Source organism: Camelus bactrianus, chromosome 1, assembly GCF_048773025.1.
Source record: "Camelus bactrianus isolate YW-2024 breed Bactrian camel chromosome 1, ASM4877302v1, whole genome shotgun sequence".
Lineage (NCBI taxonomy): Eukaryota > Metazoa > Chordata > Mammalia > Artiodactyla > Camelidae > Camelus > Camelus bactrianus.
In genome coordinates, this window is record NC_133539.1 from 100,276,881 (window position 1) to 100,293,024 (window position 16,144).

The window sequence follows — 16,144 nt, forward strand, 5'->3', positions numbered from 1 at the left end:
TTTATGTATGTGACTCTATTGATTTTTTTTCACTTTTTTAGGTTTCAATCATATTTTCACCTGAATTTTGAAGAGTAAATGTAAGGATGAAGACCAACTCTATACTAGCCCAAATCCTCAAAATAGAAGTGGATATGAAACCACAGACATTTTATTGAAAAACTGCTGAATGATAAAAACAAACCTTAAGCTACGTTGAAACAAGATTTCTGAGCAAAAATTGTAGTTTATAGATAACTGGGATAATTCTAAAAAAGTTGATATTTTCACTTTTCTGTGCAGTTATAAATAATTTCACTTGTTCATATTTCAGCATCTCCAGGACATATTGGCTACCCTACTCCCCATACTGACAATTCTGAAACCCAGGATGAAAATCCTGTCCCCCAGAATGACTATCCTAAAACCAAGGCTGAAAATCCTTGCTCTAAGGCTGGCAATTCCAAAACCCAGGCTGAATATCCTGGCCCCAAGGCTGGCTACACTGGCACCCAGACTGACTACCTAGTCCTACCAGCTGGCTATTCAGGGTCTTGCCCAGTTGGCTCTCCCATCCAATACCAGCCAGTGCCTCTTCGGCCAGGTGTGCCTGCAGGACTGCCCTGGATTCCAGCACTACCACCTTCACCAGACTGTCCACCAGGATTGGAATATTTAAACCAGGTAACTTCAAATACATAAAAGACTCATAAAATATAAAACTGTGCTTCCAGTTTACTTAATGAGACTAACAATTGACTAATTCACAAAAGTCTGAATGGTAAAACAACATTTTTTGCTAACAAATTACTCTATTTCTTCTAGGTAAGGTTTACTTTTACAGTAAAAGACACATGTCTTAGGAAATTGTGTTTTCTATCATCTTGAATATAATCTGCAATAATACCAATAGCAAACCTTTATTAAGCACTATTTTCCAGGCTTTGTTCCTAAGCAGAATATATGTGTTAACTCAGTTAATCCTTTAGAAACTCTGTGATGTGTAGTTGTTATAATTATCATCGTTTTACAGAAGAGAAACTGAGGCCTAGTGAGATTACATAATTTGCTCAGCATCAAAATGCAGAGGAAGTGGGAATGGCTTTTTACTTCTGGAACCTTGGTTCTGGATCCTGTGCCCTTTAATCCCAACACTGAATAATTTCCTAGGAGTTAGAAACAAACATCAAATAAAACTGTTCAATTTCAACAAGTGGTACCAAAATGGAGTAATGTTTTGTGTAGAATATGGCTCAACATCTTATTATACTTAATAAAATTACATTTTATGTTGCTTTTATTCTTTTGAAGACTCAGTTTTATAAACGCAACCATAAGGTCAAAAAAAGTCCTGGATTTTAAGGTGCTACATGATAGCTTATCTCAGCAAAGTGAGTTTTTACATTTCTTTGATGTTAGAAATCTCATAGGTAAAGTAAGACTATGAAGTCCTATGTGTTAAAACGATACAAAAATAAATATTCCCATGCTATCCAACCACTTTTCAAAAACTGAGCTGTGTCCCTTGCACTCTCTACACTAATTTAATATCCCAAAATGCACCTGGGCATTATAATTTTCAAGAAGTTTATCAGTTCACATATTCTCCAAGAAATACCCTAAATAGATTTTCTTTAAAAAAAATCAAGGACTTACAAAATATGTAGGGAAAATTATTGCTTACTACAAATGATGATATCAAGTACATGAAAAAGAAAAATTTTGAGATTTATAGTAAAAAATGCCTTTAAATGGATAAATTTTTAAAAATATTTCCTAAACCCCTTCTAGAAAGAACAGTGTGTTCTTATTCTTAAAGGGGTTTTAGTGTAAGTCAATTTTATTTCACTTGAATTTGCCCACAGGAATAGTGAACATATTCAATATGTATTTTTTCATTTATAAATACATTAAATTTCCTTTTACACCAAAGATATAAACTATGATTTAATATTGACAATATTGATAATTACTTATATGCATTCTTGAAAACATAAAAATGTATCTTAATTTGGTTGGCTTTAAAAAACATGATATATGCTTATAGCTCAATCTTTTGTTTGCTCTAATAGATAGATCAGATTCAGATTCATCAGCAAATTGAACTTACAGAAGGTATGTATTCATTGTATTCATTCTATTTCTAGAAAGAGGGGATGTTTATATACATAAAGGCACATCACCAACCACCAATATAACACTTTCAGTGATGTCGGAGAGTTAAACCTGGCTATTTACAAATGTCTGTCTTTGTGATAATGAATTGATGAGGATTATCAGTAGCTCATTTCTGGAAATTAGGAGTCGAGTGGTAAAATACTATTACTCTAGTAACTGTCTTCAAGTTAAAAACCCCAACTCAGAAGGAAAACAATCAAATTTACTTTTGTTCCCTTTTTTCTCTAGAAATCACTTCAGGGAATCTATCACATTACCTGATTTCTATACTTCAGCTATTTTCTCCCAGTTTGTGATAACCTTGAGATTGGCACAGAGCCACAGGCAATAGTTCATGTTAACTTAGTACCACGTACTTACAGTTACCTTAGTATGTTTCCAAAGAGAGTCAACTTACTGCATTTGGATGGGTGCCCATCTCCCACTTCTGAACATACAATGCTGAGCATTCTACCTCACCTCCATTTCCTCTCCCTCCCTCTTCACACGTGTGCATTGTGCGTAAGCCCTGTCATAACCTTCCTCACACAGTGCAGAATGATAAGCCATGGCTATGGTTTACAAAACAAAATCTCAAGCCAGTTTATTTAGTGTCATCTTATAAGGAGCATAAACAGAGCAATCATCCTGTATTCTCCTCCACACTTGAACACACGAACAAGGAGACATGTTCTGCATACACTTAGCACAGCTCCGGCCCTCTGCAGCTTCGCACCAGCCCTCACAGCAGAGTCTCCGTTTCTGACATGGGCCTATGCAATTAGGAATATACAGGTTATTTTCTTGTCCATGCCTCACATAAATCATCTTAATTTCTCTGTAGCTTAATTTCCCCTCCTCTTTCTCTCTCTTTCCCTTTTTTCTCTGACTAGATCATCTCTAAACCCCTTTCCTTCTTCCTCCTTATGTGACATGAAGTATCATCTAAAGTAATATCTGAAAAATTTTTGAATCTAATCTATATTTTTAACATTATGTTGATTATGATTTTATCTTCTACATTTTCAGTCATAATACGTATTGAAACAAATAACAAATATGAAATTAAGAACAGCCTTGGACAGAGGATTTACTTTGCAGCAGAGGATACTGATTGCTGTACCCGATATTTTTGTGGGGCTTTTAGGCCTTTTACCATGAGGATCCTTGACCTTATAGGCCGAGAGGTCATAACTCTGGAGAGACCACTAAGGATTAACTGGCTTTGTTTCCCCTGCTGCCTGCAGGAGGTCGGTGAGTGGTTACCAGGGTACTTTGCAAAGTAGTTCTGTAAGAATTTTACCCTCTTGTTGAATTTATATAATCAAACTGAGATCTAAAGGAAAAGTGGTCCACAAGCTATTGGTTTATACCTGAGAGTAAACTGTACAGGAAGGAAGGCAGGTGGAAAAGAGTGAGCACTTAGCCCCCTGTCCCTGAGTAGGGCACCTCCTGGGGGTGAGATCAGAGATCTCAGAGACCAGACTCCTCGATCTTCAGGGAGAGCTAAGCAGGTAGGGCACCTCGGTCAAGTCCCTCTCCCAAAATGACCATGAGGGCCTGGCCAAAGCCAGAGGAGGGCACCATGGAGATACCCTCGAATGCCATCCCAGAGGCAAGTGGACAGGAGAATGAGGAAAAGGACAGATGTGTTCATCTCACAATTTTAGCCAACCTACAAGGAGCAAACCTAGGAGAAGGCCCCCTGAGAAATCTCAACTCCTGTGTTTTTCAGTTCTCCATTGGAAAAAAGTAACATATTTGAGTCCCTGTAATAGGGATATGCTAGTTGTGAGGACCTTCAGCTCTATGAGGTCCAGCGGTCTCTTTCATGTTACTTGACAGCCTGGCAGAGAACATGGATCTCAGGAAGACGCCAGGCAGAGTGTTTACAGGACATTGGCCTCTGCCTAGATCCCACGGGCCTGAGCCCAGCCCTGCCTGTCACTCAGCCATCCATACAGGCAGCTGTGAGGGCAGGACAGACATGCAAGCACATAGATATCTGACGTCTAATACTGTACTTATTTTGAAAGGAAAATTGACCTTATTCATACCGAATTGTTTTGTTTTCCATGTCGTTTAGTTTAGATAGAATAATATTCATAAGAATAAGTGAGGAAAAACTAAGCGTTTGACAGAATATTCTCTAAAATTTATAGAGCATATTAGCATACATTATATTATTGATCTCAATAAACAGTCCTAGGAGGTCCTTAGTTAGGATAAGCATACTGGGATGGTCTCAAAGTGGCCCAACGATATAGCAGAACCAACACTCCAGGCTCCATTTCTTTCCATCACAGCACCACTGCCACTCATATTTGAAAACTGCCCCAGTGATCAGAGCTCTGTCCGTACATGTAAACCACCGTTTTTAAAGGAGTTTAAGAAAAGAGCTTTTAATTATTTAGATATTTTTCATGTAAGTATGAAAATTTAAAAAATATGAGGCCAGTGGAGCAGTGCTTCAGTGTAGAGACTGTGCACGTAGCTTCCCCAAGTTTGTGTCTCATCTCTCCCACTGTGCTGCTGGGGAATCTGATACAAGTTAATTAACCTCTCTGTTCCTCCGTTATTTCCTCTATAAATAGGAATAACAGAGCCAACCTGCTAAGGATGTAGTGTGAATTAAGTGGTGCGTAAAACAATATCTTGCCCTTAGAAAGTGGGCAAAGGACCAGAATAGACATGATTTGAAAGAAGACATACAAATGGCCAACAGATATATGAAAAGCTACTCAACATTATTAATCATCAGAAAAATGCAAATCAAAACCACAATGATGTACCACATCACACCTGTTAGAATGGATCTTTTTAAAAGACAAAAAATGTATGTTGCAAGGATGTAGAGTAAAGGGAACCTTTATACACTCTTGTAGGAATGTAAATTTGTACAGCCACTTTAGAAAACAGTAGAATTTCCTCAGATAACTGAAAGAGAACAGTTATATGATCCAGCAATACTAATTCTGTTACATACCCAATGGAAGTCAAATCAGGCTTTCAAAGGTATTTCCATTCCATGTTAACTGCAGCTTTACTCACAATAGTGAAGATATGGAGAAAACCTAAGTGTTTGTTGACAGATGAAGGGATAAAGAATATATATATATATATATATATATATATATATATATATATATATATATATATATATATATCTCACATTTATATTTATATATATCACATTTATATTTATATATACATTTATATATATATTCAGCAAAAAAAGGGAAGGAAATTCTGCCATTGTGACAATATGCATGTACCTGGAGGGTGTTATGCCATGTGAAATAGACAGAGAAATACAATATACTATGGTATCATTTAAATGTGAAATCTGAAAAAAAACTAACTCATAAAAACAGAGATTAGAATGGTGGTTGCAAGGGATGGAGGGGTGGGAGAAATGGGGAGATTCTGGTCATCAGTACAAACTTTCAGTTATAAAATAAATAATTTCTGGGGACCTGATGTATATTACGATGACTAGTTAATACTACAGTTGATGCTTGAACAACTTGGGTTTGAACTTCATGAGTCCACTTACACGTGGCTCTGTCAGTAAATACACGCGGCAGCACTACAGTACTACACAATCTCTGGTTGGCTGAATCCGCAGATGCAGAACCTTGGATATGGAGGGCCAGCTGTAAAGGCTGATTTTTGAGTGTGCGGTGGGGGCGGGTTATGGGGACGGCCAGAGAGGAGTCAGTGCCCCTAACCCCTGCATTGTTCAAGGGTCATCTGTATGCTCTACACTTGAAATTTGCTGAGAGTAGACTTCAAATATTCACATCAAAAAAAAGAAGTGACTCTTTCAGATGATGGATGTGCTAATTTGATTGTGGTATCATTTCAAAATGTACATGTGTATCAAATCGTCACACAGTACACTTGAAATATATTATAATTTATTTGTTAATTATACTTCAGTAGACCTGGAAAAAAAGAACATGCCAATTTCAAAAAGTATACAGTAAATGAGAGTTCTTATTAGATACATGATAATGAAGATGATGATGATAATGATATATTACATTTATTCTTTTGCTTTTATAGATAGAAATCCACGCTCCTCCTGGGATACCAATAGGTTATGTTACTCAGATCAGGCACCTATTTCTGCCAAAGTTTAGAATTCAAAATGAGAAGAGAAAGGATATACTAAGAATTACTGGTCCATGTTTCATGTGCAGCTTTTGTGGAGATGTTGATTTTGAGGTAAGAGATGTGATAGCTTTTGTAAGATTGGCTCTCCTAAAATAAGGATATTATAATTTTGTAAGATGTTACAAATACATTAAAATACATATTTGTATAATGATCTCAAAAGGAAGGTAATGTGCTCATATATTTAACTTTCACTAGAGATGTGGTTTTTGCTCGTATTAAACATCAGTGTTAATCCTTCTAAATGTGAAAAAAGAAAAAAGTGTTATAGTCAAATAAATATAAGCAAAACGTCTAACATTTAAACATGGTGTTTTCTGTATGTACTGTGTATTTTATCTATTTCAATTAGAACACTAATATTGTCTTCCATGTCTGATTGCCAAAGCATATGGTCCTTCCTTAGTCTGAAATACAGGCTGCCAGTGATCTAGGCCCTCTATAGAAGCTCTAACATCTTTGAGTTCCTACAGAAAGCTCACTTATGCAAAGAGAATTTTAACAAAGATAATGTAAGATGCACTACCATTTGTGCTTCTTTATGGCATCTCTTTTATCTCTGTATTAAATTGATCTCTATAAACCACAATCTATCAGTATATTTATTACATAGAGGAGTTTCATCACAGCAGTTTTCCAACAGATGGGGCCTAACCCATAACCCAAAGTGTTTAGTCACAAATGTTTAAAGGTTGAGACATTTTATTGCTTCATCTTGGTATCATGATTCTCTTGGAAAATCATAAAATCTGTTAAACTGGACACTCATTTTCACAGATGGGGCAAAAATCTAAAACTGAGCAGGGACGCCCCCTTATGATAAGCCATGAGAACTCTGCCACTGTCCCCTGACTTCCTAAGGTTTCCCACTACCCAGCATCTTTCTTTCACGTTATCTGCCTGGATTCCCTAGTCATATAGGGTTTTAGAGTTTGGCTATATGAAGATGAGTCACTCCCCTTATAGATTTCAGAGATGGGTAATTCTAGGAAATATATATATAATGTAGAGAGATTTTATAAAGCTGTTTTATAGGAATATATATAATATGTGTGTAATAGGTTCATATAAGAAATTTGTATAAAAGTATATAAACAATAATACTTCTCCATGTAGAAGATGGCATATCTAACAAGACTTCAGAAGAATGGAAAGATAATTATTCATTTAGGGAATAATATTAACAGAGGTTTAGATAGCATATATTCTGTTTGGGTAAAGTTGGTGAAAACACTGGAAAAGTGTTGTGAAACTCTAATATTTAATGCTAAGGAATTTAGATTTTATCCAGCAACCTTTATCAATGGATGCTTTAATTCATATATAGTGAGTTAACTTCTCATCTGTACTTCTAGAATGATGCTAACTAAGCACCATCTTTCAGAGAATGAGAAATAGTCATTTAAATCAACTTCTGATGGAAAGTTGGACACCTTAAAGTAGGATTTATCAGTATGGGGGTTAACTGTGGAACATGTACTCCATCACGATGTCAATGGTCATGGAAACTTGGAGTAGAAAAGAGAACACCCTGAATATGAAGGAGGAGGTGCCATTCTAAAGGAGAAAATAATTTGGAGATATTTTGTAAGTGCACTGAGTGGAACTGATTCATGGATTTGACGAGTGTTGAAGATGGAAGAAAATTTGAAGATGATTCTGATGTCTGACATTTAGGAAACTGAATGAATAATGATGTAATTGGCCAAAATAAGAGTATTGGAGGAGAAACAGTTGATCTATGGGAAGCTAATGATTTGTATTTGAGTAATGTTGGATTTTAGGTATGTAGAGGAAAAGATTGAGGAGTTTTCAGCATACAGATGGTAGTTAAAGCCATGAGTGAGTAGAAGAATATATATAGTTATATATATATACATAGTTAGGTATGTTTATGTTCATAACTTCTGATTCTTTAGTCTTAAGTATGAAAGTCCTCCCCAAACCTTATATTTTATCTACTATTTTTTAATCTTCTTATATTTAAATCTTTAACTCACTAGGAAATGTATTAGTACAAGATAGGAGCAAACTTTATTTTCTTTCAACAGCTAGACAGTGTGTCATCAGAATTTATTAAGTAAACTATTCACTCCTTGCTGAATTAAAATACTATCCTTACCATACATTGAATTCCCACAAGTAACAGAATCTGTTTCTAGACTCTCTCCTCCGTTGCACTGACCTAACAATCTGCTTTCACAACAGTGCCTTATGATATGAGTATGGTGACTTAATGATATGTCATCCATCAAGTCAGAGCAAAATGATCACTCAGTATTCTTCATTTATCATATTTTATTGCTATTGTCTAATGTTTCCTTTCACATGGATATTAAGGTCATTTTGTTTAATTTTTTAGAAGGTAGACTCTAAGTATTGTGTGAAATCTATTTATCATTTTTTTTTTGAAATTAACATATTTATGGTGCTAAACCTGATCCATCCAAGAAGTTTTATGTCTTTCATTCATATCTTATTTTGTATTCTTTGTAAGACCACATAGGTTTCTTCATATAAAACCTCTACTTTTTTTGTTGTTTATTTGTAATTTATACCATTATCACTGTTAAAAGGTAATATTTATATTTTGAGGTGCTTATTATAAATAGTGAGAAAAGCTATTTTTCTTTACCTTTAATTCAGTCATATGACTGTATTTTAATATTAAATGTAGGTGTTTCAGCTTTATTTACTTAGTTTTGTTAGGTATAAAATCACAGTGCAAATGAGATTATGATAGTTCATATGCTGTTTATATACCAGTGGGCTCATTTTTTTCCAGCCTAACTACAGATCAAAAATAATAATAATGATGATGACAATAGAGGGAATAGCTACCAATTTGATCATTTCAGTTGAAATAGTAGCAAATATTATAATATAGGAAGATATTGCTACTGTGTTTCATACCATTTTTCTATTCCTATGTTACCTAGCACAGAAATCAGCAAACCTTTTTTTTTTTTTTGGAGAGAGCCATATAGAATGTATTTAAGGTTTTGTGGTCCATAGAGTCATCGTGGCAACAGTTCTACCATTATAGCATGAAAGTAGTCAAAGACAATACATAAATGAATGGATATATTTGTGTGCTAATAAATCTTTATTTAAAAAAAAAAAGAAGCTGACAGATCGGGTCATTGATCATTATTTCCTGACTCTTAAGTAATAATTTTATTAAAAATTGATACTTAACTTTTTAAAAGTCAGAGCATCGTAATGGTCAGGGGTACAGACTCTGGAGCCAGAATGCCTTGGTTTGAAACCCACCTCCATGATTTCTTATCTGTGCAATGTAGACAAATTAGCTAACCTTTCTTTGCTTTAATTTTCTCATATAAACATTGTATACAGTAAAACTACGTATTATGCAAGGCTATGAGCATTAAATTATCTAACAATTGTAAAACTTTTGTATGCCATGAATATACTAAATGTTATATATTGTATTAGTTAAAAAATGTTTTCAGCAGCATTAATATGATGATTTGTTTATAATTTATCTTTTTTTAGTATTTTATCCTTTATTACAGTATATTCTTTTGATACTTACCTAGGTTGCTAGTGTTCTATTTGGATTTTTTTTATTTATCTTTACATTGTAGGTAAAATTATAGTTTTCCTTTTAGAATGTATTTATCAAATATTGGTATTAAATTTTTAGATTTATCAATTTAATTCAAATATACCACAATTCTATTTTTTATCCACATGTCTGATACAAAATGTATGTTTTTTTTTTTTTTCTCTATGAAACAGTTCTCCAGTTCTCCAGACACCAACTGGGTGTGCAACTCAATTAAATTCTGACACTAACTAATTGGAGTTGATGCAGACCCCAAAGCTTAAGGGCTCAGTCTCACTAGACTACGCCCACTTCAGATGCTAATTACAAGTCCCAACCTCCTGCACTTCTGACCTACTGGCTATAAATTAGGGATGCCAATGACCCCCTCCTTAGGCTCAGTAATTTGCTAGGATAATCACAGAACTCAGAACACACTTTACTCATGTTTATAGGTTTTTATAAAGGATATTATAAGATACAGATGAAGAGGAAGTTAAAGAATTACATAGGGACGGTCTGGAAGGGCCCTGAGTACAGGAGCTTCTGTCACCATGGAGTTGTGCTATACCACCCTCCCAGCACATGGATATGTTCACCAACCTGGATGGTCTCCAAACACTGTTGTTTAGAGTATTTATGGAAGTTTTATTACATATGCATGATTTATTATATCACTGGCCACTGGAGATTAAGTCAGTCTCTAGCCTCTGTCTCCTCCCCAGAGGTCAAGGGAAGGGCTCAGAGTGCCAAGTTTCTAATCATTGCTTGGACTTTCTGGTAACCAGCCCCCAAGCTGAAACTGTCAGGGGCCCACAGCCACCAGTCATCTCATTAGCCCACAAAACTTTTATCACTCAAGAGATTCCAAAAATGTTAGCATCTATGTGCCAGGAACCTGGGACAAAGACCACATATTGTGACAAAAGACTCTCTTACAATCCCTATTAATCAGAAAATTACAACAGTTTTAACAGATGTATGTCAGGAACCAGGGACGAAGACTAAATATGTATTTCTTCTTGTGTCACAAATACCAATAAATAATTTCCAGGTTGAATTAAGTTTATTACAAAAATTTTCTCCTTCAAAATTTAGCTAAAAAATACTTGGTCCTGATAACTTTTCAGTTTCGAATCATTATTCATATTTTTGATGCTTCTCATTAAAAATCACATTTTATATTTCTTGCATGAGTTTTAGTACAGTTTAAAAGTTCTTGCTTTAGGAATCAAAAAGGGGAACTGTTAATATCTATTAGTGAGATTATGGTGGCAGGTAAGTTATTGTCTGTATTTTAATTTTTAAAATATTCAAAAATTAAAAATAAAATTTAAAAAGATTTATTTACTAGCTACATATGCTTAAATGACAGCTATTATCTGATGGAGCACTAAAGTGTACAAGAGATTTGCATTAATCTGTTTTGCCACCATAATGTTGCATAACATATAACCCCTAAAGCTCAGTGGCTTAAAAAAATAAGCATTTATTCTCCTGTTTATGGGTCTGCAAGTCAACTGTATCTGGGGGATATACCTGGGCTCAACCAGATGGCTCTGATTTAAGGCTGCCAGTGGTCTCAGGTCTGCTCCTGGTATGTTCATTCTGGAGCTGTAGCAACAGCAGCTGCCTGGATCATTCTTCTCTGGTGGCTGATCGCTGGAGAGCAAGACTCAAGGCCAAACCACTCAGCCTTGTTTAAGGTCTCTGCTCATGTCACATCCACTAACACTCTGTCAGTCAAACAAGGCACATGGCCAAGCCTAATTTCAATGTGCAGGGAAGGATACTGGGCTAACAGTAGAAGGGGATTGAAATGAATATTTGATGAAGAGTAATCCATGCTATTGCAGTGTTCATGTTAGAAATTTAATGCAGGTTTTTAAAGAACTTAACTACCCATACCCAAATAAAATGAGTCAGCTGTTTTTAGTCTCCCCACATTTATGTACCTAGTCCCAACCTGAGCTAGGATTTAATACATGCACCTTTGGTACCTTGTGCAAATTTGAAAAGGACACTCCTCTTCCTGGTTTCACACAACCCTGCTTGTACATACTTTGGTGAATGGGGGCTACTTTCAGCCCCTACGTGCCCGCTTGGTGAGGTGCATCTGTCTGGCTATAACTCTATCTGTCCAACTCTTTATCATGGCCCTTGGCTTTCCACAGGCAGAACTGTAAAATTAGAAGAAATTTACTTTGGAGCCTTTTTCTTTCATACACACTTTCTCATTTGTTGTCACCCACCCTCTCCTGTTGTCCAGTCTGACCCCAGCCTTGGACCTGGGGCATCCCACTTACTGGTTACTTTCCTACACTCAGAACTGCCAGTCCTCTTTTCCAGGCTCCTGGCATTTCACATTTTCCTTCTGACAGCGGGTGACAATGGGGCCACCCATCACCTCTAAACACTCAGCCTATGTAAACTCTCTGTGCTTGTCTTAAAGAACTCAGATGTGAGTTTCATTTCCTACCCCCTTGATGGCTTCTAGAAATTTCATCAAAGCAATATTTCATAGTTGTGTCTTTTCCTGCTTAAATTATATTTTGGATATATTTGGATCAATTCAACTAATTTATCACTGTCTGTCTTAATGTGGGATTAAAAAAATACTAAATATTTTAGCAAAACTACTTTCATAAATGTTCTGTATAGTAAAGAAACTTTTTTTTTCATGTAACTATAGACAGATGCAGGTATTTAGATGTATCTAATGAGTGATGTAATTTTTAAAGTTCATTATGGCACATAACTTTAATAGAGTGTTCATTTTATTCTAACTTTAAAAGTAGTTTTATTATTAGTTTTTTAGAATTCTCTAAGACTCATTTTTTTTCAATTTAGATTAAATCTCTTGAAGGGAAAAATGTGGTTGGCAAGATTTCTAAGCAATTTACTGGGATTGTAAGAGAGATATTTACAAATTACAGTAATTTTAGCATCCAGTTCCCTTCAAACGCTGATGTGAAAATGAAAGCTGTTGTGCTTGGCGCGTGTTTCCTCCTTGTAAGTCTATGCTTGCTAATCTTGGGTATAGATGTTTTTCTAGTATCATTCTAATATTTATTAAATTTTACATTTTAAAAGTGACCTTCTCAAATGTATAGGTTTTATTCATAGGGTTCCCATTTAATCCTAGCTCTGAAATTCCATTTTCTCCTGATACTGTGGATTCAGTGGTGACTAGTGCTCTCTGGAAAGCCTACTTAGTTTCACAGGTCAACAGAAGGGCCTACGTGTTAAGGAGATGCCCTGGTCTTTGGGGCTTGTATTAAAAAATCAAAATTGGTGCGTTGGAGAATACTTTAAATATGGGCTTATAAGGGATACAACTCAAACAGGGAGATTTCCTTCTGATTCACAATTAAATTTAATCATCTAATACAAGAGAGTAACCTGCAATAAAAGTCTACATTCAATCAAGCCATTAATCGAACTGCCAAATGAGAGAAAATAAATGGGAGTAGAGTGATGATCCTGAACTTGGCTTCCCATTAAATAACCTAGGTAGATTTCAAAAACCCCAAGTACCAAATCACACCCCAGTTCAATTAAATCAGAAGCTCAGAATCAGAAGTTTGTATAGTTCCTCAGATGATTCCATATGCAGCCAAAGTCAAAGACATCTGGGACAGAGGAAAGATTTTCAACCTTAGCTGCAGAGTGAAAGCACCTGGGTAGCTTTTCAAACTCCCTATGTCAAGACTGCATCCAGATCTAGTAAACCAAAATCTCTGGAGGTGGGAACAAGCCTTCAAGCTGTTTCGAGCTGTCCTGTGATTCCAATATGCAAGCAAGGTTTGAATTACTAGATGACTATCTTAAACATTCATTTGGGGATGCAATCTGAAAAAAGTTAAATTTTGAGACAATATACAGCAGAAAGAGCCAGTTCCTTCAACAAAAACCAAGAAAGATAAAAAGATAAAAATAAAATTAAAAAAGGAGAGAGACATCAACCTAATACAGTTTGTGAACCATGTTTAGCTACGGATTTGAAGAAATCAATGTGAAAACACATTTACAAGACATTCAGGGAATTTGAACATTGACTGGCTATTTGATGATATTAGTGAATTATTAAGGCTTTTTTTTAAGCTCTAATGATGATGATCTAGTGGCTATAGAAAAGAAAACACCATCCATATCTTTTATAGGCAAATCCTAAAATATTTCAGTATCAAATGGTATAATATCAGGGTTTGCTTGTAAGTAATAAAGAAGAGAGCAGGATATAAGAGATGGAATAATTGCTGAACCAAGATTAGTCATGTTAATATTCACTGAAGCTGGGTAAAGGGCCTTTGGGACTTAGTTATGCAATTCTGTCTAATTTGGGATATGCTTAATATTTTCTATAATTACTTACAACCAGAGTTCTATGTAAAAACTGTGTTTTCAGTGTTGGTTTCACAGAAAAAGCAAAATCTACCCTTAACCTTGAGGGAACAGTTCAACAAAGGCAGGAATAATGTGAACGATGTGGTGCGTTTAGGGAAGAGAGGCAACCCGGGGTGTCTGGCTGGACGGTTCATGAGACTGAGGCGGGGTGGTGGGCTTATTAGGAAATGACTTTGGCCTTCCTCTAAAGGACCTTTAAAGATTAAGTAATTTTTTGTAGAGGTTGGCAATTCATTGAAAATTGTTTTGTTAATTTGTTGGTTTCAAACTAGGTATAAGTAAATTTTATACATATTTATAGTTATACCTAGTTATACATCCAAAGTTTTGAAAGATAAATCCTGGTGTCTATGTGAGAAATGAATTTGAGAGGTAAAACTAATAGTGCAACTGCAAGTTATTAGCAATAAGGATTAAATTATTTCTGTTGAAGGGATAAAGGAAAATAATAGGTGAGAGAAATGAATTTCATAGGATTTGGCTAAAGTCATAGGCGAGGGAGTCTAGATCAATGATGATACAATGAAACAATCTGGCAAGCAAAGTTAGCAAACTGGAAGACAAATCATGAAATGGACACAAAATGTCTAATGTGCACTCTGACTCTTGACGTGGCTGTCATTCTTACTAAAGAAAATCCAAAAATTGTACATGGAACCCCAGTCACAAGTTACATTGCTAGAGAAGGACTACAAAAAGTAGAGGAAGAAAGAACAAACAAGGAAGAGCCAAAGGGGATTATAATGAAATATATATGTAAAACAAAATACAGTGAAATAGAGAGAAATTACTAGAAGATTAATTAAACTCATGCAGATATCAACAAATGAATAAACTTACAGGATTTAATTGCTGTTAAAGTGGAAAGCTTAAGGTAGACTTATGTAGCTATAGACTTGCCCCAGATTTTATTTTTTACAGTTAATTTTTCATATTTAACAGATGTATTACTGTTAAATCTGATCCCTTAGCATTTCTGCATCGGAGAACTGTCTCTCTTTTACTGCTGAAAATTCATTTCTATATCTTTGGTTTTATCTAGGATTTCATGTTTTATGAAAATACTGGATGCTCTAAGATTTTGACAGCAGGACTGTTGTAGCAATCTTAAAAAAAGTGTCAAAATTTAGTGTCTACACTGATTGGGACTGTGTAAAAGGAAAACTCAGTGTTTTTTCCTTGAAGGTCATTATACCATATGTGAAATACTCTATGATACCTGTAGCCCAGGTACGTGATTTCACTTCGAAATTATATATTTTATTTTGTTTACTGGCTTATAAATATTTTTACACATTTTCTTTGAATGTGACTTTTTAACTTGAGACACGAAACTTCTTATGAAAAACTGCTTTTAATCATATTATATTATTTTTTTCCATTTTATAGCAAAAGTTAATTAAAGACTATTAAAGTAAGTATAATACAAAATATACTTAATTAAATCTACTTACATTTTTACATATGTAACAACTAATGTTATTCGGCAAATGTTGTATATTCAAAAGTTAGTATATATTAAATTAATATGTATTAAATTTCCTTTATAAGTATGCCTAAAAAATACTTAATATACGTATTTCCAAGGAAAAGTAAAAATTTGCATTTATTTTATATGTAGGAATTCACACTACATAAACTTCCCCTATAATCTAATCTGCTACTATTAGACTTTAATTAGCAGAAGAATAAATTACCAAGTTTTGATTTTTTTTTAGTGAACAAAGAGAGATATGACTCTGTCCCAAAGAAGGACACATTGTAAAGTCTCACTCACTCTGAAACTGGGGTATGGTTACAATTTTGAGAGTAATTTTTAATATCGAATCATTACCTCCTATATTCTATCACTCA

General features: G+C 34.9%; 1 protein-coding gene across 1 annotated transcript; it reads left to right on the forward strand.

Moving 5' to 3' along the window:
* Positions 1 to 306: 306 nt before the first annotated feature.
* Positions 307 to 15,392, forward strand: LOC105066027 (phospholipid scramblase 2; the record flags this gene model as incomplete). Its single annotated transcript, XM_010951253.2, has 6 exons — positions 307 to 663; positions 2,052 to 2,094; positions 3,166 to 3,386; positions 6,205 to 6,366; positions 12,734 to 12,895; positions 15,333 to 15,392. Coding segments are annotated over 6 exons (1,005 nt in total), but the record flags the coding sequence as incomplete, so codon positions are not given.
* Between the last annotated feature and the right edge of the window lie 752 nt (positions 15,393 to 16,144).